This window comes from Acomys russatus, chromosome 8 (genome assembly GCF_903995435.1).
Source record: "Acomys russatus chromosome 8, mAcoRus1.1, whole genome shotgun sequence".
NCBI classification, from domain to species: domain Eukaryota; kingdom Metazoa; phylum Chordata; class Mammalia; order Rodentia; family Muridae; genus Acomys; species Acomys russatus.
In genome coordinates this window covers 6399016-6422594 of record NC_067144.1, presented here as the reverse complement: position 1 = coordinate 6422594, position 23579 = coordinate 6399016, and the positions used below count along the sequence as shown (strand labels likewise).

At 45.3% G+C, this 23579-nt stretch overlaps 1 protein-coding gene across 1 annotated transcript in view; it reads right to left on the bottom strand.

Moving 5' to 3' along the window:
* Positions 1-22764, bottom strand: part of Vps8 (VPS8 subunit of CORVET complex) — a 187881-nt gene extending 165117 nt beyond the window's left edge. The window contains exons 1-6 of the mRNA XM_051150738.1: positions 22544-22764; positions 21520-21588; positions 9979-10109; positions 8370-8463; positions 5582-5614; positions 4352-4406 (exon numbers count right to left, since the gene is read on the bottom strand). Of these exons, the coding sequence (XP_051006695.1) occupies positions 4352-4406; positions 5582-5614; positions 8370-8463; positions 9979-10109; positions 21520-21588; positions 22544-22696 (535 nt within the window). The 5' untranslated portion in view covers positions 22697-22764. The remainder of the gene's footprint in view (positions 1-4351; positions 4407-5581; positions 5615-8369; positions 8464-9978; positions 10110-21519; positions 21589-22543) is intronic.
* Between the last annotated feature and the right edge of the window lie 815 nt (positions 22765-23579).

Here is a 23579-nt window from a genome sequence, read left to right as displayed (position 1 = left end):
CAGCTCCCTGACCAACAGCCCGCTGTGCAAACAAAAGAGCCGTGGGTGCTGGGAGCACAAAGCAGGTGTTTCAGAAAACCCTGGAAAGGGCACATTACTTCACAAAAGTATCAAGAAACTGGGTATCGACACCAAAGCAAGGTTTTGTTAGAATCTGTAATTCTGTCCTCATGCATTGACTGACAGGTAATTAAGTTGTATGTGACTCATTATTGACAAAGTTTATGACAAAAAAAAAATGTTGCTGCACACTTCCATTGGCAGACACTAACTTCAAGGAAAATCTCAGGGCTGTATGAAAAGATTGCAGGAAATGGAACATACTGACAAATACCTGAAAGAATTCCATATTTCTTAGCTAAGATAAAGCATTTAAAATATGCATATATTTTTGAAATCTTCACAATGCCTGTTTTAACCAATTTTTAAGTAGCTATTTATTTTTCTTTCATAAGAAGGCATTAAGTGTAATTGACAATACTTGCTTTCAATGTTAAAAAGCTCAAAAGAAAAATAGAACTATTCGTGCATACCAAATTTACTATACCTTTTCCTTTTGAATCCATGGAGAAAAGATCAAAAGAAAGGGAGAAAAAGACAAGAAATCAGTTCAAAAGTTCAGAGAAAAATGCAGGCAAGCTCTGCGGAGCATAAGTGATGAGCTTTGTTTATCTGTGGGAGTGACACACACTGGACTTGATTAAATGATGTTCCTAGCATTTGTGGTTACAGTCAGGGATTGGTTCTGGGAAAAGAGAAAACATGCAACAGTCAAGTTAAAGCACAGAAAGTAAACCCATGTTTCAGTTAGACAGCAACAAAGCAGCTCCCAAGAGACACAGGCCAGAGCACACTAGGAACAGAGGAAAATGGAAGAGTGGGGAAGGTGGAAGGTGAGAACCGAGACACACCACGTGCTGCACACTGAACTGCACCGGGTGACTTTTAATGACTGAGACGGGCTTCACAGAGAGCCTAATGGTGCTCAAACAAACTTGGTCTTTCCACCAGGTTTCTTCTGTGATAAATATAGTTGTTTTTCTTTTGATGGGACAGGGACTCTCTGTGTAGCCCTGGCTGTCCTGGAACTCACTTTGTAAACCAGGCTGCCCTTGGACTCAGAGATCCACCTGCCTCTGCCTTCTGAGAGCTGGGATAAGAGGTGTGTGCCCCCACCACACAGTATTTTCCCTGCATGTACGCCTGCAAGCCAGATAGGGCACCAGATCTCATTATAGTTGATTGTGAGTCACCATGTGGTTGCTGGGAATTAAACTCGGAATCTCTGGAAGAGCAGTCAGTGCTTGCAACCTCTGAGCCATCTCTCCAGTCCAAAGATACTTTTAAAAGACCATATCTAACCCAGATTGCTAGTCTAGACACTTCATAGTATCTGCCACTTGTTCTTGAGCTTTTTAGAATATTTGAATGCTTTTGTTAGAAACCATTGTCCAAACATTGGTCTCTTACAAACAGCGAGTGAAATTTATTAACTGTACTATTAAAACTGAATCCAAAACCAGAGTGCTACACCTCTTCCACAGAATGTGCTCTCTGGTGTGCTCTCTTTCCAGTGCAGCCATAAGAAAAGATTATTGTTTCATCACATCTACAGAAAAGTTGCTGAGGATTTCAGAAAAACAGCAGGGAGGTCTAAGGAAGTGAAGGAGACAGCATCAAGGAGGAACACACTCTTCATGTTAGCATGATTGTCTGCAGCAAGCACTACATGATAACATCACACACTCTCCACGTTAACATACCTGTCTGCAGCAAGCACTCCATGACATCACACACACTCCATGTTAGCATACCTGTCTGCAGCAAGCACTCCATGACATCACACACACTCCATGTTAGCATACCTGTCTGCAGCAAGCACTACATGACATCACACACACTCCACGTTAGCATACCTGTCTGCAGCAAGCACTCCATGACATCACACACACTCCACGTTAGCATACTTGTCTGCAGCAAGCACTCCATGGATGACAACAGTCATACACTCTTCCAAACCCTTGATAAGGAATGAAGAGAGTTAAGGCCGAGCCGAGGGAAACTGAGCACTGCTCAGTGGGAAGAAAGATTTCAATGTGTGCTCTCCTGGCAGATAAACGTGTGCAGACACTCTGTTCTCTACCGTCTTTAATCCTTCTCTTCTTTACTTCATTTCTTGTAGTTCCTTTTCTCTCAGGGAAAAGAATTGCTTAAGACGGTGGAGACTGCTGGTCTAGGGGCCAGTGTTAGTTAATTCTGCCCTTCACTCTGTGCATGTCCCTTAACCTAGGTTTTCAATCACGTCACACACATAAAATTATCCCACTGAATGACAGTAAGACCCTTACTCAATGTTTCTGTGTACCCTGGATGTCCTGGACTCGCTTTGTAGACCAGGCTGGCCTGCCTCTGCCTCCCTGAGTGCTAGGACTACAGGTGTGCACGCCCAGCCCCTAAAGTCTAGTGACCTAATACCAATTATCCCCTCAGAGAAGAGCAAGGACCTCCCCACTGCTGGAGACCATGCTTGGTTTTCTGGAAGGCAATTCGGCAAGAACATGAAAAGTCTTTAATATTTGTGTCCGAGACCAAACAATTCCACTTGTAGGAATTTGTTCTAAGCATGATCATATGGAAAAAGTACAGAAACAAAGCTGCAAATGACACTACAGTTTAGAAATAGCTTAAGTGTTTTCTTGAGCAAAAGAAGCTTTTCATGAATCCATTTGAATGAAGACTGTCTGTGAATTAAAACAATGCTCCATGCCTGTACTCTCAACACTGGGAGGCTGAGGCAAAATGACTGCTATGAGTCTGTGGTCAATCCAAGCCACCTAGCAAGTTCTGGGCTGGCCTAAGCTACACGGTGAGACATCTCAAACGAACAAAGAAGATGCCGCACACAAATACAGAAGTGCATGGGGAGGTGGCCACTGTAAAGAGAGGCAGGCTCTAAGTTGTCCGTGGTCCCCTTGGACTATGCACACAGCGATATACACATGTGAGGAAAGGGTTGAATAGCTACACAGAAATGCTAAAGAGTAGTCCCAGATATTAGAATTTCACATTTTATATTTTCCAATTTGCACACATCTATGTTTTGTACATTTTCTACTATGGATACATATCAATTATAAAGAAAAATACCATTAAAGACTCAATTCTAAAGTTCTTTCAGGGAAATTGCACTTTTGTTTCTATCCTTCTGCTCTTCAAGAAATAAAACTCTATTATTTAAATCATCCACATTTGAAAAGAATGGGTATTACAATTATATGTTAAACAAAGCTTTGGGAATAATGGAAAATTTATAAATGGAAAGTCAAATTGTTCAGTGACAATGGAAAATAACTAGTTATTTGCCAGGATGGTAACAATCTAAGACTCCACAGAAATCAAACTGTGGTTCTGCTAGTAAAGTGCCCTCAAGTAACCCTTCCTGGGCAGCCCTGCTATTTCTTATCTGAAGGATACGCAGGCCTTGAGACCCAGAGGAGCACACTCACACTCAAAAGGGCTGAGTATATTATCTGGCGGGTTTTTATTTTTTAAAAGATCAAAATGGTCTGCCTGCATGCTGAGTTCAAAAGCAAGAGATGCTGGGCAGTGGTGGTGCACACCTTTAATCCCAGCACTCAGAAGGCAGAGGCAGGTGGATCCCTGTGAGTTCGAGGCCAGCCTGGTCTACAATGCAAGTCCAGGACAGCCAGGGCTACACAAAGAAACCCTATCTCAAAAAAAAAAAAAAAAAAAAAAATCAAAAGCAAGAGACTAATGAAACTAATTAGTTAGCCTCAGAGAAAGCTGAAGAATGTAACTAATTTCTGCCATATAAATAAGTTATTTGTGTTCTCTTAGAAAAGAAAGGAATTACAGGCTAGCATTTCTTTTTTCTCAGTTTAGAAAGATTGTCAATGGAAATGACTCGAAGCCTGCAGAACCCTTTTCCTTGATGACTGTTTTGAGCACCCAAGATTGGAATATGGCTTGGAATAAAACAGTATCACCACCACCAGCTGGGGGAGCCACGCTGACAAGCCAGGGTTCTTCTCCGCACTCTTCTTCTGTCTAGGTGTACAGAACAGCAGCAGCTGTGCTAGCCGCAACACCTGACACGTGTGTAAGGCAGGAGGGAGCGTGCAATGTATAGTGAAGGAAAGCCACCAGGCACGGAATTTTTAAGTTAAAAGTACCAACTGCTACTTGTTCATGTTTTCCTTGTTGCACCCATGAAAATCAAGTCTACCATATAAAATACAATTACAGGACATATAAAACTTAAAAAGGAATCTTACTATCTAAAATAAGAAAATACTTAGACTCTAAAGTAAGAAAATACTTAGAAAGTTACCAAATATTAAAGCCAATCCGTGAGATGTACCCACTGCTATGAGACTGGACACTGCCTGGAAACAGAAGGGAAAACAATCAGGGTTGAACTGGCTAGAACCGGCTGGCCTGCCTGGCTCCAGGCACCAGCTGATGCTCCAACCACTAAATAAGAAACTTCATCCAGAAAGCAAAATGAGAGATCACATCGAGGGCACTTTTACTTCTAAGAATTCCTCTAAGTTTAAGAGGAATGGTATCAAAATGTCATACATTCAGTTTTATATATAAACTATGTCATTTGGCTTCCTTTAAATCGGCAGTTCTCAACATACAGGTCACAACCCTTGGGGGATGGTCAAATGGCCCTCACAGGGGTCGCCGAAGACCACCGAAAACACAGGTATTTTTACGTTATGATTCATAACAATAACCAAATCACGGTTATGAAGTAGCAACAAAAATAACGTTATGGTACGGGGGTCACCACAACATGAGGAACTGTATTAAAGGGTCGAAGCATTAGGCAGGTTGAGAACCACAGCTTTTTTTTTTTAATTTATTCAGATTACAACTCAATTGTAATCCCATCACTTGTATCCTCCCATTCCTCCCTCCCTCCCTCCTGCTGAGAACCACCACTTAAAGCAACTTTAAAATTAAAAAAAAAAACCCTCCCTGGCAGTCCACTAAAGAGGTATACTGCCCACACAGGGCCTCTAGCAGCAGGGGGGGGGGGCGGCGCGTGGCGTTGTAAGAACCCTTTTTTCCAGTTCATCACTAGCAGGCAAGAGACAGACACCAGAATGTTCCTCTTGAGCCCACTTCCTCACCAGTGACTCACGAGCAAGCCCTCGCGGAGGCTGCTGAGGGAAACCAGACCACTCCTCATAGGCTCCCAAGCCTCCTGGAGCGTCACAGCCACTCCACACAATACCTGCAGGCTTGGCCCTGGGAGCCATAGCGGTGGGACTTGTGTTTAGCTGGGTGAGTGAGCTCAGTACTCCAGGGCAAGCTCACAGGGGGCTGGTGCTGGGAAGGTCTGCAGCTCCATTATCGGCTCTCAAGCAAACGCTAAAAGCTAAACAATAAAGCAGAAAAGCCAAAGCCCAACACGAACAAGTTTTAAACTTGATTACGGAGAGTGAAATGGCTGAAGAATGAGTCATCCTAGCGCTGAAATACTCTAAGAATAAACTTGAGAACTCAGTGAAATAAAAATCTTACCTTCAGGGGTTAAAGGTATACTTACAATTGCTGTAGGCAGACCAGCATCTACTTTGTCCTAAATGAGATTTTAAAAAAAGAAAAATTTGAAAAGATAATGGCATTGAAAACAAGCCTGGGGCCTCTCTTTGGCACACTGACTGAACGACTTGGGCGGGAAGCGCACCCTTAGCCTGCCCCTCTGGTAACCGTGATTACAAACTCACAGACATCAAAATCAACAAGCAGGAGAGCAGATCCGTTTTATTTTACCAACAGTAACACAAGTTTCGGGTGCTGATTATAAATGGAAATTTAAGGAAGAGAGGAAAAGAGGTTCGCTTTTCCCTAAGGTAAATCTCAGGCTTGCATAGCTTTAAGTAATACCCACAGCATGGGTGACACAGCTGTGCGGCAGCATCTTCATCCAGCGTCCAGAGCTGGCACAGGCCTGATATAAATCTCTGATATACATCTGTGTCCTGTTCCGCATAGAGAAAAGCAGGGATGAGAGTGCAGATGAAAAACATAAACTACATTCATAAGAATGTAGGAGCCATCTGACTTCAAAAGGTATAAGTGACAGAAGAGGAGAATGTTTTAGCCTTAAAATTGGAATTTCACTGGGTGGAGCAGGGAACAGAGTGAGAAGAGTGTAGGGGATGGGCCAGCCAAAAGTAAATATTATGGGAATGCCATAAGGAAACCTGCAATTATGTATGCTAATTAAAAAAAAAAAAACACCCCGACGTTGAGATGAGTGGAAAGCATACAGAAGGAAAAGGAAAGTGGCACAGTTAAGCAATGAGCTAAAGGTGAGAAAGCAGGGAGAGGAAATGGACAAGGAGAGGAAGAGGCAGAGAAGGGGCAGAGTTAACTGACTGAATTATGGAATTAGTGATGGCGCTGCAGCGCTCTAGGGTAGTGGTTCTTGAAGGCCACACTCTGTGACCATCACCTCGATGCTGATCACAGTGCAGAGCCCTTCCCCTAAGGCCTGTCCCTGATGCCTCAATTCAGAAGGCGTGGCTGATCTCCAAGAAGCTGCATCTTAAGAGTCACCCGAGGAGAGCCTGGCTCACTGGACATGTTATTAAACAATAATAAAACCTTGTGCTGAGGCATCTGCAGTATCTTAAAATGATAGTACCTTAAAGTGATAGCTTCCTTAAAAACCTAATTTCAATTTATTTTAAATATGGTCATATGTCATATTACTTTGAGAAGGATCCCAAAAATTAAACAATAAGACTCAAAAATGTCATGTTTCCTGAGGTTTTTTTTTTTCAACGCATGAACTCCACGAAAAGTCAGGGTGCTCAAGGTCCAAGCAGGCCTGATAACATCGCTGTCCACAAGGCTGACAGCACAACTGAGCAACTATTCAGGGGAAATCCCCCGAAGAGAAGCAGCTTTACATGCTAACCAGTCAGCCATCATGGAAAAGCGCACAACTAAGTGGAGCTGGTAACCCGAGGTCAGCAAAGCACCACATCAAGGCTGGAGTAGCAAGAGCGGCTCTGAGAGAACAGTGCAAACACTCTGCGATTTATTGCAATCGCCTTCTCCTCCCCCTCCCCCTCCCCCTTCCCATCCTCTTCCTCCTCCTCAAGAGGGAGGGAAAACCCTTCTAAACAACAGGTTTATCTAATCAGCGCTCTGCGTCTGAGTTCTAGTTCAGTCTCCACTATTCAAAATATTTTTTTAAGCCGCACAGGTGGGTCAAATGACTGCTCTGGTTCATCTTGGTTTTGAAAGGAATGAATTTCATCACCTACATAAGGATTAAATTCAGAAAATGTCATGGAAACATGATCCTCAACAGGTGGTTTCCATTCTGGCAAATATGAGTTACTGCCCACCCAGCGGAGGGAGGGCACTGCTCAGCTCTCCGCGCTTGGCCATCTCTACCAACATCCTGTCTGGTGCTATGTGCACCAGCTGGGTCAGGACACCGCAACTGCCCAGGACAAACAGTATCTCCTAACTGCAAAAGAGCTTTCTCTAGCAGAACTGAAAGTGAACCACAATCGGACGTCACGACTCCTACTGTCCCATCTCATTCTCTTGAAAAATAAATTAAATATGTAAAATGTTAAGTTGAACTCCATGAAGAGAACATAAAGCAACAGCATGGAAGCCCCTGGTGTCCTCATCATTGTATTGCCATCCTTATCACATACGGGACTTCTGAATTCAGAAAACAGACTGGATGGATTAAATCAAAGTGTCGGCTGGGAGACCAAAGGAGGAGTGTGCTGAGGGCCCACTGCCTTATATATCACAGAACACTGTCACACTCGCCCAGTACTCTAAACATTCCCACGGCAGCCACGGTACCATGGCCATGCTCGCCTCCTCCACCCTGAGCTGCCTTTGAGTTCCTGAGTCAGGGCGAGTTTACCTCCTTTCACAGCTGTGAACGGCAGTGAAGTGGGGCGCGTGGAAAAGGGCTTGTGAATTATCTTTAAATCATGTGGTTATAAAAGATCCTGACCAACCACCTGTCCCTATAAAGAGGCTGAGAAACAAGCCCTTCACTTCAGCCAGACCCAGAGGACTGCGACCAACCTGAGAAAATGCCCCCCCCCCCAGGAGAAGGCAAGCATGTGCCCTCTGCCTGCTGCTTGCTGCCATGCTTCAGGCAGGCTCGCTGAAAAGCTCACAGACCTTTACCCTCAGGGCTGCACCAATCCCCATGTCAGGATGTGTAGCCATGTCTTACAAGTCAAAGACAATCAGAAAACCCGTAAAAGCCAGGCTGTATTTTTCTCTAACTCCAGCACCATGCCAGCACAGGTCAGCACGCTGCTGCGCAGAGAAGGGACACTCACAGCTGCAGACACCATCTGCGCAGATATCCCCTTTAGAAGTGAGTGCCGCATAACCGACCCATGCAGGGAGAGAGAATCAGGCAACTTCTTCTTCCTAAGAACGAGAGGAGGAAGAGACAGTTAACAGGTCACGGGGTGAAGAGGCAGGCTCCCAAAGCTGAGAGAAGGAAATGCACTTTAAATGGCAGAAAGTAGCACTGTGTTATTGTTATTAATTAAAAATTACATAGTTATTATTGTTAACTTAATAAGAGATATATGAGAGGCTCAAGCAAGAAAATGAATAAACTAGCACTCACCTTTCACTGCTCCAAATGACCCCTGGCCAGCTGACACAGAACTGGGTTCTCTGTATAGACTCCCCTCCTGCTGATGAGTCTGCAGCGCCCTCCTTCCCTCCCCCACCTGTGACAGCTTCAAACACCCCCGACCCTCACCCCCACCCCCACCCTCACTCATCACTCTCTCTGTTGCTCCTGCTTATGGCTCCTTCCTCTTACATGCCTCATCGCCATCCCTCTTTAAACCTTTACCTTTAAGCTCAAAGTGTGCTCTGCCGATCCAGGCCCTACGACTTGGATCCCACAGCCTAGCAGGAGGGGCTGATAAACAGCTCGGAAATACAGACACATAGACCAGAAATATGAATGCCACGCAAATGGAAAAGAAAGCATCCTGCTTATTGGGGCATATGAGGCACGGCTACCAGGAAACAGATGTCTGCTCTGCCCGATAGATGAGGATGTTGAGAGCACAGTGTGGGGAAGAGTGAGGACAAACAGGCACGGACTGGAAGGACAAGGGGTGAAAGTGCTCAGACACAGGCTCGATCTGGCGAGCAGCGCCAGGCCTGGCACCACACCAAGGACTTCTGCCTACCATGTACCAGTCATGCCCAACCTGTGCCCAGTGAGCCACATGCAGCCCAGGAGACGCATGAGCACTGCTCAGCACAAAATCAGGAGCTTCTTTGAACCATTGCAAGATTGTGTGTGTGTGTGATTTTTTTTTTCAACTAAATCACAGTTCTCAAGAGAAAACCTGTGACAATATCAAAAGGTTGGGCACCCCTGAAAGGCAACCCAAGAGCACCGTCACTCTTAACAGGGAACGCAGACCATCAAGGACATTAGTCTGCTTGGAAGACACTATGAGGAGGAGGAGGAGAGCACGGCTACAAGGATCCCTGCCCCGAGGTGGCAACCTGACAGAGGGAGAGGCCAGCGCCTGGGCAGCACTCAGGCCTGCACACCGTGTTACCTCCGCGGCTCTCTTTTTTGTGTTCTCACTAAGAGTTTGGACGGTGAAAAGCTGCCGAAGCTGAAGTTACTCAGAGCTTGGAGACTTGTCCCCAGTCTTTAATCATCTTTGAGATTGTCCTCTGAACCTCCTCCAAGGAAATGAAGAATTCTGGGGCTGACCTTGAAGAGTGGGTGTGGGAGAGTGCAGGAAACACAGGCAGCCAGGCAGGCCGAGCTCCAGCTGCCCTCTCCAACTGCTAATTACACTGTGCCATAAGACATTGACCTTAAACGGTTAAATTAGACTGTACCATAAAGATAGTGACTTTAAATAATCATATACTTTAGCCATGTACAAGAATATTTACCTCTTTAAGTTGGCCCTGTCACCGCTGTCTGAGCTTGCCACAGACGAGGTATCGTAAGAGTGAGAGTCGATGGTGTCGACGTTTAACAATGTGGGGTCCTCGAGAACAAAGGGGTCATCTTCATCGTCGGTCTAAATTGGAAGAAGACAGAACCATAAACACAGGACTCCAAACTCTCTGCATGAAAGTGAGACAGACAGGCACTGCGGGTTTCCCCACGGCCCCGCGGGGAGACAGGCACTGCGGGTTTCCCCACGGCCCCGTAGGGAGACAGGTACTGCGGGTTTCCCCACGGCCCCGCAGTGAGACAGGTACTGTGGGTTTCTCCACGGCCCCGCAGGGAGACAGGTACTGTGGATTTCCCCACGGCCCCGCAGTGAGACAGGTACTGTGGGTTTCTCCACAGCCCCGCAGGGAGAAAGAAGGGCACTGCGGGTTTCTCCGCCTGCTTCTGCTCCGCTCCTCTTCCATACACTCTCAGTTACCAGAGAGGTATGGCATGGGCCTCACAGAGCGAAACTGCAACTCCACCCAGAGATCACTGTCTAAAGAGTCCACGTCAAGAGCTGCACACCTGTAATCCCAGAGCTTGGGGAGGCAGAGGCAGGCGGATCTTAGTTCGAGACCAGCCTGGTCTACACGGTGAGTCCAGGACAGCCAAAGTTACACAAAGAAACCCTGTCTTAGAAAACCAGAAAGGGAAAAAAAAAAAAAAGATTTCATGTCAAACCCCTCTCTTACAGCAGGAAGAAGCAGGAATGGTGGTGCAGATCATTGTTAAGTCTATATAGATGCTTTACCGGGGAACTCACAAGCAATGGCTAATTAGAAGAAAACAAATGTTACCTGACTATAAATGTCTGCTATACAGAAAAAGGCATTCTGGGTAGGAAACATGTGCAGAAGCCTTGATTTCATAACATGGATTTTACTTGGGGGCAAGGGAGTGACCACAAATGGCTGGGGTGTAGGAGTAGAAACCTAGAGATGCTCTAGAAAGGTGGGCTGGGGTCCAACCCGTCACAGGCACTGTTTTCCATCAGGCTTGGTGGCAGCAGGGCCTACAGTCCCTAGCACAAGGCCTGACGTGCAACAGTACTCACGCATTCATTACCTAGAATACTGTCTATGGCGGGCACTGGGAAGGCTATCGAGACTAAGCAGAGACAAGATGGGAATCCGTTTTAGAAAGATAAATGGGGGCCGGGTGTGGTGGCGCACACCTTTAATGATAGCACTCAGGAGACAGAGGAAGTGGAATTGCTATGAGTTCGAGGCCAGCCTGGTCTACAAAGTGAGTCCAGAACAGCCAAGGCTACACAGAGAAACCCTGTCTTGAAAAACCAAAAAAGAAAAACTTAAAAAAAAAAAAAAAAAAAAGATAAACGGGGCCACATGCTGAGTGAAGGGGAGCAGGAGAGGCTGTGGCAGGGGAGTATTAAAGACCACTTAGAGGGCTAGTTGAACCAAGGAAGGAGAAGAGATTCCAGCTGAGGAATGCAGAAGCCAAGGAAGGCCGTGAGGAAAGAGACAGCACTGAGCTAAAATCAAGGCCCTGGTGACCCTTTAAATGGGGGGAGAGGGATAGGAAAGGTAAAAGAAAAGTACCAGAAGATTCCAATGTGTCAAAGGTGACACCCCTGGCCATCAGCCTACAAATAGTAGATGAAGAAGAGCAAGGCCTCCCTGGCTGCTCTCACCTCCACTTTCTCCAGTCACTCTGAGCTGTGGGTCCTCGCCACTGCTCACTTTCAGTGTCCTCTGCGCCTCACTCCCCCTACGTGAAACACGCTCTCCCCTCGGTTCCCAACAGATGTGCCTCTTTGTGTTTGTGTGGACTCTTACAGGTCACACTCCCTAGCTTCTCCTCAGCTCACCATTACAATGTTAATCCCCAGGAATATTTGTAGCTCTCTTCTCCTGCTGCTCAGACACTCCTTATTTAAGCAAGCTTTTTCATAACCACAGCTTTAAGTGCCATGCGGTAATGGCTCTGAAATCTGTCTTCAACATCAACATAAAGGAGTCTATAATTTCACTGCATTCCAGAATTCTCCACCACACATAAGTCTGCTAAGAAAGAGTTTGTACTTGGCAAGGAGGCAGTTACTTGAGAGCTGTAAAAGACTGCCACAATTGCTGTAGGAAAAGGAAATAATTTGGAAATAAGAACAAAGGCTAAAGGTCATAAGCAAGAGAGTCAATCAAAGCCTTATTTGATTTTCTTAAGTAGCCTGGACACATAATTAAATAAAGCAGATCACCTGAGCAAAGCCAGGCTTACAAGATAAGTGAAAGAAAAAGGGAAGGAAACAAAAGAATTGAGGAAGTCAAGAGGGATTTAAGTCTACTGCTACACAGCAAAGTTATCAACTTTCCCAAACTGTAAAATCCATATGTTCTTATCAGTTCTTATCAAATTTAGCAGACTGTGCAAGTCCCTGAACCTTGCATGGTGAAAGTCCAAAACTGCAATGTCAATTTCAACAGCAGCAGCAGCAGCAGAAGACCTGAGCTCCCTCAACAACTAGCTATCAAGGGCGCCTGTTTATTTACTGACTTGTGGCTTATTAGACTTATGAGCATATTTGTGCATGCGTTGTGTGTGTATGTGTGTGTGTGTGTCTGTCTGTGTGAGCATTTTGTCTACAGGCCTTTGCAACATGCTTACAGTGTCTGCAGAGATGAGAAGGCAGCATCAGATCCCTGGGAACTGGAGTTACAGACAGTTGGGAGCCACCATGTAGGTGCTGACTACCAAACCTGGGTTCTCTCCAACAGCAACAAGTGTTCATAACCACTGAACCAACTCTCCAGGCCCATATTACTTTCTTTTTTTTTTTTTTTCTTTTTTTTTTTTTTTTGAGACAGAGTATATTACATAGCGTAGGCTAGGTAGCCTTGAGCTCCCTGTGCAGCTAAGAAGGACCTTGCACTCCTGATGGCTGCTTCTCTGCAGCAGCTGGCCAAGTTCTCTCCTCTCCTCCTCTCCTCCTCTCCTCCTCGCCTGCTGTGTGTGTGTGTGTGTGTGTGTGTGTGTATCAGTGTGTGTCTGTGTGTTTGTCTGTCTGTGTGTATATGTTTATATCTGTGTATCCGTGTGTCTGTGTGTGGGGTGGGGGTGTGTCTGTATGTTACCAGTGATAAAAGCCAGGGCCTCACATGCTAGGCACGTGATCTCCCACTAAGCTCTGTTCCCAGACTTAAGATCTGAAGTCTCAATCCTTAGAATGTGAGAGTGTGATGCTGGGGCAGCCACAGACAGACCAATTAAATCAGATTCCCACACAGGTGATCCTCTAATCTGCAGCGAAGGTGACGGCGCAACCAACAGTCTCTCTCTCAGATTAATACAGACAGAAAGCCACTCCAGATGGGTTACAGAGCTAAATGTGAAAGGGAAAACAGTAAATATTTTGGGACAAACAGGATATCATCATGGCCTCAGGATGGCAAAATTTCTTAAACACAGGAAACACAACTAACTAATCACAATGGGAAGGTTTAAAATGCTCAACTAAGAGACTAACTCCGGTCTCAGATGAAGCCATTAGTGGTATGAAAAGATGCAGGGTGAAAAAAGAGAAGGGCTGTGGCTGTATGACATATGCACGGAACTCCCACAAATCACTTTCTTTTTTAATAATTTATTTTGTTTTTATTTTATGTGTATTAGTGTGACGGTGTCAGATGCTCTGGATTTGGAGTTCAGACAGTCGTGAGCTGCCATATGGGTGCTGGGAATTGAACCCAGGTCCTCTGGAACTACAGCTAATGCTCTTCACCCCTAAGCCATCTCTCCAGCCCAAACCACTTCCTTAAAAAGAAAAAGGGGTGGGGGTGGGGGTGGGGGGAAGAGACATCCAAATGGCCAAAACCCACTTCGAGGCATCTAATGTCATCAGTCTTCAGAGAAATTCAAATCACAATCACTATGCACTTTTCATAAAGTATGAAAGGCCAATGAGGGCACAGGAAAACAACAGCTAACAAGTGTGTGAACAACCTGACCTCTCAAACATTTCTCCTGAAGAATATATTAAAATAGCCACTGTGGTAGCCTGCAGCAGTGTTCACAAAACCTGAGTTATGCATGGTCACTTACATTCTGAAGGGCATGCACAGGAAAATGCGAGAATGCAGTTGTGTGCACACAAGACATGATAAGACTATGCTCAGCTGTAACTACTAAATGTCTGTGAAGAGGAGGATAAATAGATATCACACACAAAGAATTACAGAGTAGTGGTAACTAATAAACGGAGACACAAGTATGTGTGCCATGAATACATATGTAAGTACACATACATACACAAGAGTTCACTATGGTGTGTGTGTGTGTGTGTGTGTGTGTGTGTGTGTGTGTGTGTGTGTATGTGTGTGTGTGTGTGTGTGTGTGTATAAGGTTCAAAGTAAGCAAACCAGCCCATAGTAGTAGGAGCTGGGACCACCATTACTCTAGCTTGGGTGCTGAAGGCCAGGAGGAGCTCCTGGGACAGGCTGTGCATGCTGCTGCGTAAGCTGCTCAGTTGGTCAGGTGCCTCTGTGTTTCACTCTGATGATGCATTCATTGTGTGTGCACACTGAAGACGCTCACAAGATCGTCCTGGCCACTCAACAGGAGGACCGAAGGGAACCCAACATTACTCTGAGACTGGGAAACGGTAAGGTCAAGACACCAGGTCATGACAAGGTCAAAGAACAAATTTAGTGGAAGAAAGGAAGCAGAAGAAAAAGGTTTATGTCAGAGATTGTACCCTCCAACTTAGTACTATTGATATTATCCTGTTTATCCCAAAATATTTACTGTTTTCCCTTTCACATTTAGCTCTGTAACCCATCTGGAGTGGCTTTCTGTCTGTATTAATCTGAGAGATGATCGGATACGCTTCCTGGAGAGAGACTGTTGGTTGCGCCGTCACCTTCGCTGCAGATTAGAGGATCACCTGTGTGGGAATCTGATTTAATTGGTCTGTCTGTGGCTGCCCCAGCATCACACTCTCACATTCTAAGGATTGAGACTTAGGATCTTAAGTCTGGGAACAGAGCTTAGTGGGAGATCACGTGCCTAGCATGTGAGGCCCTGGCTTTTATCACCGGTAACACACAGACACAGACAGACACACAGACACAGACACACACACAAAGAGGGAAAGACTTCAAAGGCCTGGTAATGTTATTATTTCATGTTCAAAGTCTTAAGTCCACAATGTCTCACAGGTTTCTATCTTTCCATTTTAAAAAACATTTTAGGGAAAAATTTTTGTAAATAAAATAAAAACACCTTACATCCATTTTTCCCAACCTCCCTCAGGTTGGTATAAATCAACATTATAGAATACACACATATAAGTATCCTGGAGGAAAAACTTATTTACCTGCTGCCATTTTTTGATTTGGTAACAATTTCCTTTAATAACCATCCTGATAGTCTTCACAATGATTTTATTACTTTCTTTCTTTCTCTTATGGACCTGCTACTCCCTAAGCCTGCCCAACTTCAAGTCTCATTTCTCTCTCAAGGACTGAGGTTGTCATATGGCACTATTTAATCCCAGCATCCAACTCACAGACCTAATTCAGTAGGCACCAAATTATACTCAAGGTGACAACTGTAGGGTAAAACGCCAGAGTTCACCTCCAGGTTTTGAAAAACCACCAGTCCTTGAGCTCAAAATCCACCAATGCCTAGGCTCACCCCAAGCTCGGGACTTGAAATCCCACCAATCCCCACCCTGGAAATCTCTACCCTGGAAAACTCCGCCCCCAAGAAGCCTTATATAGAGCCTGCTGTCTGCTCAGTTCACTGCTGCTTGTGGCCCACCCACGCAGAGGCAGCCACCCTCCTGGGCTTTCCCCTCCCAATAAATCTCCTATGTGAAGTGTGGTGTGTGGTGTGACTTTGTGGTACTCCTCGACTCCTGACTGCCAGGATACCTTCCCTTCAGAGCTGCAGCACTTGCTATCACAGCACTGCCTTCTTGCTGAGCTGAATCGTCAGCAGTGTTTACCACTCCTCAGAGACAGGAGAGTTGTCCCTGCACAGTTTGCTTCTGTGATGGATGGGAGTCTCATCCATGGGAACATTTTTTTAAATTGATTATCCTTTTAGATTTGTTATTTTTATTTTATGTGTATTTTGTGTGTATCTACAAACACCATGTACACTCCTCTTATCCGAGGAGGTCCCAAGAGGGCACCGGATCTCTTGGAACTCCAGTTAAGGATGGTTATGAGGCACCACGTAGGTGCTGGAAACTGAACCCAGGTCCTCTGCAGAGCAACAAGTGTTCTTGATTGCTGAGATATCTCTCCAGCCCCAAAGGAGCATTGTTTTTGTTGCCAATGTTTACATAAAGATGTGCACACAGGGGGCTGAAGAGATGGCTCAGAAGTTAAGAGCACTGTCTGCTCTTCCAGAGGTTCCGAGTTCAATTCCCAGCAACCACATGGTGGCTCACAACCATCTATAATGTGATCTGATGCCCTCTTCTGGCGTGCAGGTGTACATGCAGACAGAGCACTATATACACAATAAATACATAAATCTTTAAAAACAGCCGGGCGTGGTGGCGCACGCCTTTAATACCAGCACTCGGGAGGCAGAGGCAGGCGGATCGCTGTGAGTTCGAGGCCAGCCTGGTCTACAAAGTGAGTCCAGGATGGCCAAGGCTACACAGAGAAACCCTGTCTTGAAAAACCAAAAATAAATAAATAAATAAATAAATAAATAAATAAATCTTTAAAAAAATATGTGCAAGTAAGTCTGTGAACATAGTCCATTAAGATAATTTTATTCCATACTCAGTAAGATAGCTCCAATGAGAATGCATTTAAACTATCTTAACCAAACAAGCTAAAATTAATTTCCTTACCTCTAAATAAAATATTGTTAGAAGTTAATAACTAAAGTTAATAAATAAATTAATTAACTAACAACATTTCACTGCAAGATATTCTTTCAGAGTACAAAGTTACCAATGTAAAAGCTGAAAACATCTTAAGTCTTAACATAGATCATACAAAACACTTTCAAAGTCAAATACCATCAAAGTAATTATAACATCAAACTGTTTTTTTTTTTTAAGCCAAGGAGATGCTCAGTGGTGGGGTGCTTGTCCAGGATGCACAAGGCCCTGGGTCTGATCTGCAGCACACAAGGAAACAACAGTCCTCACACAGAGTATAGCTGGTAAACTATGCAGTACTATATCCAAGCCTACTGCACAGACAGAGATGCAACTCTCCAAGAGCTAAGAGGAATCTTTACGCCATCTGTCCAGCCTCCTGTCTCAAAAGGACCGAGAATGCAGCACGCATGAGGCCCTGAGTGGAAGGGGAAGAGAGAAGAAGGAGAAGAAGAAGGAGGTAAATAAAAGAGAGAAGAGAGGGAAGGGGAGAGGGAAGGGAGAAAGTGAGAGGAAAGGGAGGAAGGGAGGGAAATAAACTTGTTAATTCAGGGGAGAGGTCCTAGAAAGTATAAGAAAGGCAGCTGGACCTGAGCCTGGAGAGCAAGGCAGGAGGCAGCATCCTCCACGGCCTCTGCATCAGTTCCCACCTCCAGGTTTCTGCCCTGAGTTCCTCCCAGGCATCCCTCAGCAATGGACTACACAGTGTGAGCTGAAAAAAACCCTTTCCACCCAAGTGGCTTTTGGGTATGTGCTTAGCAAAGCAACAGAAACATAACTTGGACACCCATATCTTAGTACCAAGGCTGGACAGAGCAACATAAACCAGCCTCATTGGGGGCTCACCTGAAGGGAGGAAGATGCACAGTGGTCCCACGGAGTGCCCAGGGTAAGGAAGTGAAATGACTTATGCAAAATAGCTATGGGTTACAGAACTAAAATGAGGTGGTATCCCCATCCACACCATGGTACCCAATATTTCTCTTCTGACATAAGCAACTAACTGGATCTTTTCATGTTGTACGAGACCTTGCTAATGTTTTATTTTTTATTTAGTATCCAATTAACAGCCAGAATCCCAAAAACAACTAGCACTAGCACTTGCTTGGAAAGGACAGTGAGCCGCCAGAGATCTGCCTACCCTCTGTAAAAAGCTTCATTGTATGAGGTGCGATGCTGACCACGGAATGTCTTACAGGTCTGAAAAAGCATCTCGGAGAGTAGTTAAAAACAAACAAACAAGCCAGGCAGTGGTGGCACACACCTTTAATCCCAGCACTTGGGAGGCAGAGGCAGGCAGATCACTGTGAGTTCAAGGCCAGCCTGCTCTACAAAAGTGAGTCCAGGACAGCCAAGGCTACACAGAGAAACCCTGTCTTGAAAAAAAACAACCAAACAAACAAAGCAGAAGGTAGGTATGGGGAATGGGTGGAGTCCTGAGTGAATGTGTAGTGCTCACACAGCACGACCATGTCAAGGGTCCCAGGGCCCCAGACCCACGCAAAGGACAAGCCTTCCCCAGGTCCTGTGGATGCTGACAGTGTGTGCAGCCTGAGACTATGCCCTGCGGAGACCCCTACCAGGATGAGCTATGGCTGCCCCTTCTCAGCTGTATCTAACAAGCCTGCCTCCTCAACCCAGATGCAGAAAACGAACGCGCTGAGGTTCCTGGATGCTGCTGGGACATCTCCATCAGGGCACATTGTGCACCTAACCCAGCGTTCTCTTTCGGTGACTGTGGCTTTTTCCTTCACCATTGCCCTGGTTAGGTCGATCCCCGAAGCTATACAAGGTCATTGGGAAAAGGCATCCTTTGTGGGTGGATTATCTCCCTACAAATTATTGTCCAGAGAAGCCATGCTCTGTGAAGGGACTCTAGACGGCCAGGGCAAGGCAGGTATGACTCTGGCAGGCCTTCCCTTCTTTCCATTCCCTCTACCTTGCTAAATTGTTAGATGACACTAATGGTATGGCTGCTACAGGACAACCAAGTGCTTTGTAAATGAGTTTACAGGACATGCCACAGACGTGTGTTTTGTACTGTAAGCCAAGGAGGAAATGGCAAAGCCGGGGCAGGCTACTGCAATTACTTTGTGAGATGGGTATGATGTGCCTGTCAACTGCCTTCTAGACATTTATTTCTAACTTCTGCTGCTGATAGCCTTGGTTACAAAGGAAGGCTTATTAGCAATGGGACGGGGTCACTCACAGAGAACTCAGTAATCAAACTGTGGAAATTAAGTGGCTGTTGCTGTGGTATGGTATCACCCCTTCCAACACTCAGATGATATAGTGGGAGAGGAGGAAGAGAGCACGTAAGAACCACAGGATGAAGTGGAGTGCTGCAGTATAGCTTTCACCTCAGGGGACACATGGCCATGCCATTGCCATCACGAGCAGAGATAACCCTGGCTCTGCGATTACAGAGCAAGAAGTGACAGAGCGTCACCAGATCCGCACCTGGTATCTTAGTAACTGCTCTATTGCGATAAGACACTGTGACCAAGGCAACTCATAGAAGAGTTTATGGGGGCGTGGGGCGGTGGGGCTTACATTTTCAGAGGATTAGATAAGAGTCCGTGTTCATAATGGCAGGGAGCACAGTAGCTTTTGAAACCTCAAAGCCCACCCTTGGTGACACACCTACCCCAACAAGGCCACACCCCCTAATCCTTCCCAAACAGTTCCACCAACTAAGGACCACAAATTCAAATATAGGTGCTTATGGGGGCCATTCTCATTCAAACCGCCACAGCTGGATTCCACCCACGAGGCTCTCCTGCCTCACAGCTGCATGCAGTTTGGAAAGGTCCAATAGTATATAGGAGGTAGAAAGACAAATGTGGTGGCTGTTCTTGGTTGTCAACTTGACTACATCTGGAATTAACTAAAACCCAAGTGGCTGACCTGTGAAGGATTTTTTTTCCTTAATTAATTATTTGAAGTAAGAAGACCCATTTTTAATCCAGATCTTTTGGGAAGGGAAGATCCACCTTTAGTATGCCCACAGTCTACCATAGCTTGCCTCTGGTGGCAGCCTGTATAAAGGACAAGAAGAAGGAAGCTTGCTCTTTGGCCGCTTGCTCTCGCTCTCAATGGCAAGTCCACTCCTTCAGCGGCAGGGGCCTACTTCTTCAGGATTCTGGCATCTACTGAAGAACAGCCGAGACATCCAGCCTGGCGAACTAAACACCTACTGGATTCTTGAACCTTCAGTTGATAGTCAGCCACTGTTGGACTAGCTGGAAAGAGCCATTCTAATCAATCAATCTCCCCTCCTCCCTCTCTCTCTCTCTCTCTCTCTCTCTCTCTCTCTCTCTCTCTCTCTCTCTCTCATACACACACACACACACACACACACACACACACACACACACACGCACAACCATTCTGTAAGTTCTGTTTCTCTAGAGAACCCAGACGAATGGAGCAAAGGCAGGGCCTGTAAGACAGCTTTCATGAAGGGTGCTAATGATATAACTGTATTTGAGACATGCATTCTCTTAAAACTCAGCCAAATAAACTCACTGCCTCACCAGGTCAGACTTGTGTAGAATCTTGGCCGATGACTGGTACCTTATCTCAGGTGAATGCACTTTTGTTCATGAACCCCCAGAAGGGTAACAGAACAGCTGGGCACAGAGGCAAAAGACGAACAAGAAGTGGTTTCTACCCTTGGGAAGTTCAAAATCTAGCCCAACGCTGACCAGCAAAGCATTCTGCTCTGACGAAGATACTATGAGTCTGTGCTGAATACTATGGTAGCCACTAGCCACACATGGCTGCTGAGCCCCTGAAACTGACTTTGTACAACCAAGAACCTGAAATATTAGTTAACTGTAATTAACACAAATTTTAAGTTGACACACGTAGCTAGTGGCCACCATACTGGACAATACACATCCAAATACACACTGTAATTAACCCAAAATGTATGAAAAATTAATGCCACAAAGTGGTAGTTGTAGTTGGTCTTTACTATTTTGTGGTTCTTCTTTTCCCACCCTTTAGCTCCCTGGTTTCACCTATCATTGGATAGGAGAGAAAGAAGGACAAAGGAGAGAGAGAGGGGGGTGGGGGGAAGGGATCCTTGAATCTTAATTTCTTTCTTCTTGTTTCTTCTTCGAGCATGACTACTAAAAAATTGCAACCATTCAGGGGGCTGAATGACCAACAACCACCAACAACCCACCCACAGAACCCTAGCATTTATATACCCTCTGAAACGTTCCCAGAATCCCAAATGTCACACAATCGCAGAAATTGTCTGCAGCAAAACCACACTTCTGCTAGGGCACGAGGCAGATCACAATCAGCTGCTGCAGGCAGTCCGAAGCAGCCCCAGAGCCCCACACCAGACATTAAAACAAAAGCACATTTTTATAATATTCCTGGGGGTGTTTAAAAAATGTTTTATGTGCATTGGTATAAGGGTGTCAGATCCCTTGAAACTGGAGTTATATACAGTTATAAACTGCCATGTGGGTGCTGGGAATTGAACCCAGGTCCTTTGCAAGAGCAGGACAATGCTCTTAACCACTGAGCCATCTCTCCAGCCCCTACTCCTGTGTTTTTAAAGAAACCAAAACTCCAAAATTGTCACTGCAGACAATGATGAGTAATGCTCACCTACCTCGTTCAGTATGCTTTCCAGGGTCGGAGGGGTGTCTACTTGAGGAATATCAAACTCCTTGTCGTCAATCTAAATAAAAACATTAAAGTTCTCATGAGACTTTTCCTCTTGTAATTGTGAGATTTTTTTTTTAATTGGTTTTTCCTAGACAGGGTTTCTCTGTGTAGCCTTGAGTCTCCTGGACTCACTTTATAGACCAGGCTGGCCTCAAACTCACAGAGATCTGCCTACCTCTACTTCCCTGCATGCTGAGATAACAGGCGAGTGCCACCATGCATGGCTGTGAGATGTTTTAAACAACTAGAGCCACTGTCAAAGGCATGCTCCCCACTGACTGGACCAGATAATCAACTCAGTAATCCCTACCCAACACATCCAGTGCCTCTCAAGGCTAGGGTCACCCTGACTGTGCCACTCTGACAGCCCTATTCCTTTCTAGAAATTTGAAGGATGGCAAAACACCGCAGCTCATGCCAGACTCTCCTCTCCTAAGTTTAGACTTGGTTCTTTTGTGGTAAGGGCTGAGTAAGTTTTAAAAGTTGTCACTATATACTCTTTTTTTTTTTTTTTTTTTTTTTCCTCTGTGTAACAGCCCTGGATGTCCTAGACTCGCTTTGTAGACCAGGTTGGCCTTGAACTCTATTGGGATTAAAGGCATGTGCCTCCACACCTGGCCTTAAATACTCTTATAGTCAGAGAAAGCATTGCTATTCAATCAAGAAAGCAAGCAGACAAGGTGCAAGGTAAGAATTCTAATACTCCCATCAGCTCAGAGGCCTTGAGCACAGCTGCTCACCAGTGCCATCCACAGAGTGGATTACCAGCATGGAGCTCAAAGGACACCACCAGAGCGCTCGGTAAACGGTAACAGACCTCGCAAGGAAGATTGATGGGCCCTCGTAAAACCGTACAGACTCCTGCTAACTAGGCATGCAGAAACGACAGGTTCAGAGTATTTGGGTCATAAAACACACTAACCCAAGTTTTGTTCAAAATCATCACTTGACAAAAGTGAAGCTTTTACCAGATCATTTTTGAACTCCAGCTCCTTATCCAGATCTATGTAAGAGAACTTCGAAAGAGAAGCTTCTAAGTTGAAAGACTTGTTCAATTCTTCCTCCGCAGCGCTAGCACACAGGTTCTGTTCCACATTCTCCGGGCCTGGTTCACTTTCCATATTTGATCTCAATAGCTGTATTCAACCAATCCGAAAAATTACGTTTCTTGCTTTTGGCCTTGGACTGAGGATATGGAATGATGAGCCTTTGGGCGGGAGGCAGGTGTTACCTAGACATCCTCTTCTCGGATGGACACTTCTGAGAAATCCTTGGTGAGATTGCCGTTGGTCATCTGTTTGTTTGCCAGAAAAAAGAGAGGGGATGGAGGTTAGGATGTGAGTGGAGGGTTCCTATGGGAACACAAAGGAGAAAGTTTAGGTCAGAATTGAAGAGGTATGGCACTGGGGCCTCCACCCAAGTCATAAAACAAGTAACAATGGCATGAAACTCAAAGCAGATTTCTATACCTGCAGCCACAGGGCAATCTGGTGCCAAAACTTCCAGTTAACTCCACCCTTTTCTTCCAGGACCTCAGGGCAGCTTTCCAGCTCCCCTGGCGGGAACCATATACACCAGCTTGGTTGGCACCAACTCTGGGCCGGCTGAGCATAAACCCCTAGGGAAGACACTTAGCTATTTAATACCACTAGCAAATCTAAGAGCTGATTTAAGGTGGAATCAGCAGTGACCCTAGGATAAAATAATTACACAGAGCCAGTCACAGAAAAACATGGCTATCTTTAGGAAAGAATGAAATACTTAAGAAATCTAGAAATGTATACATTTTTCTGTATATTTCACAGCTCAAAACAACAAGACCTTGTATTATATATGAAGAAAAAAAAAAAGATAAACTCGTTGGGCGGTGGTGGCACATGACTATAATCCTAACATTTGGGAGGCAGAAGCAGGTAGACCTCTGAGTTCAAGGCCAGATTGGTCTACAGAGTGAGTTCCAGGACAGCCAGGGCTACATAGAGAAACCAACCGAGTCTCAAATAA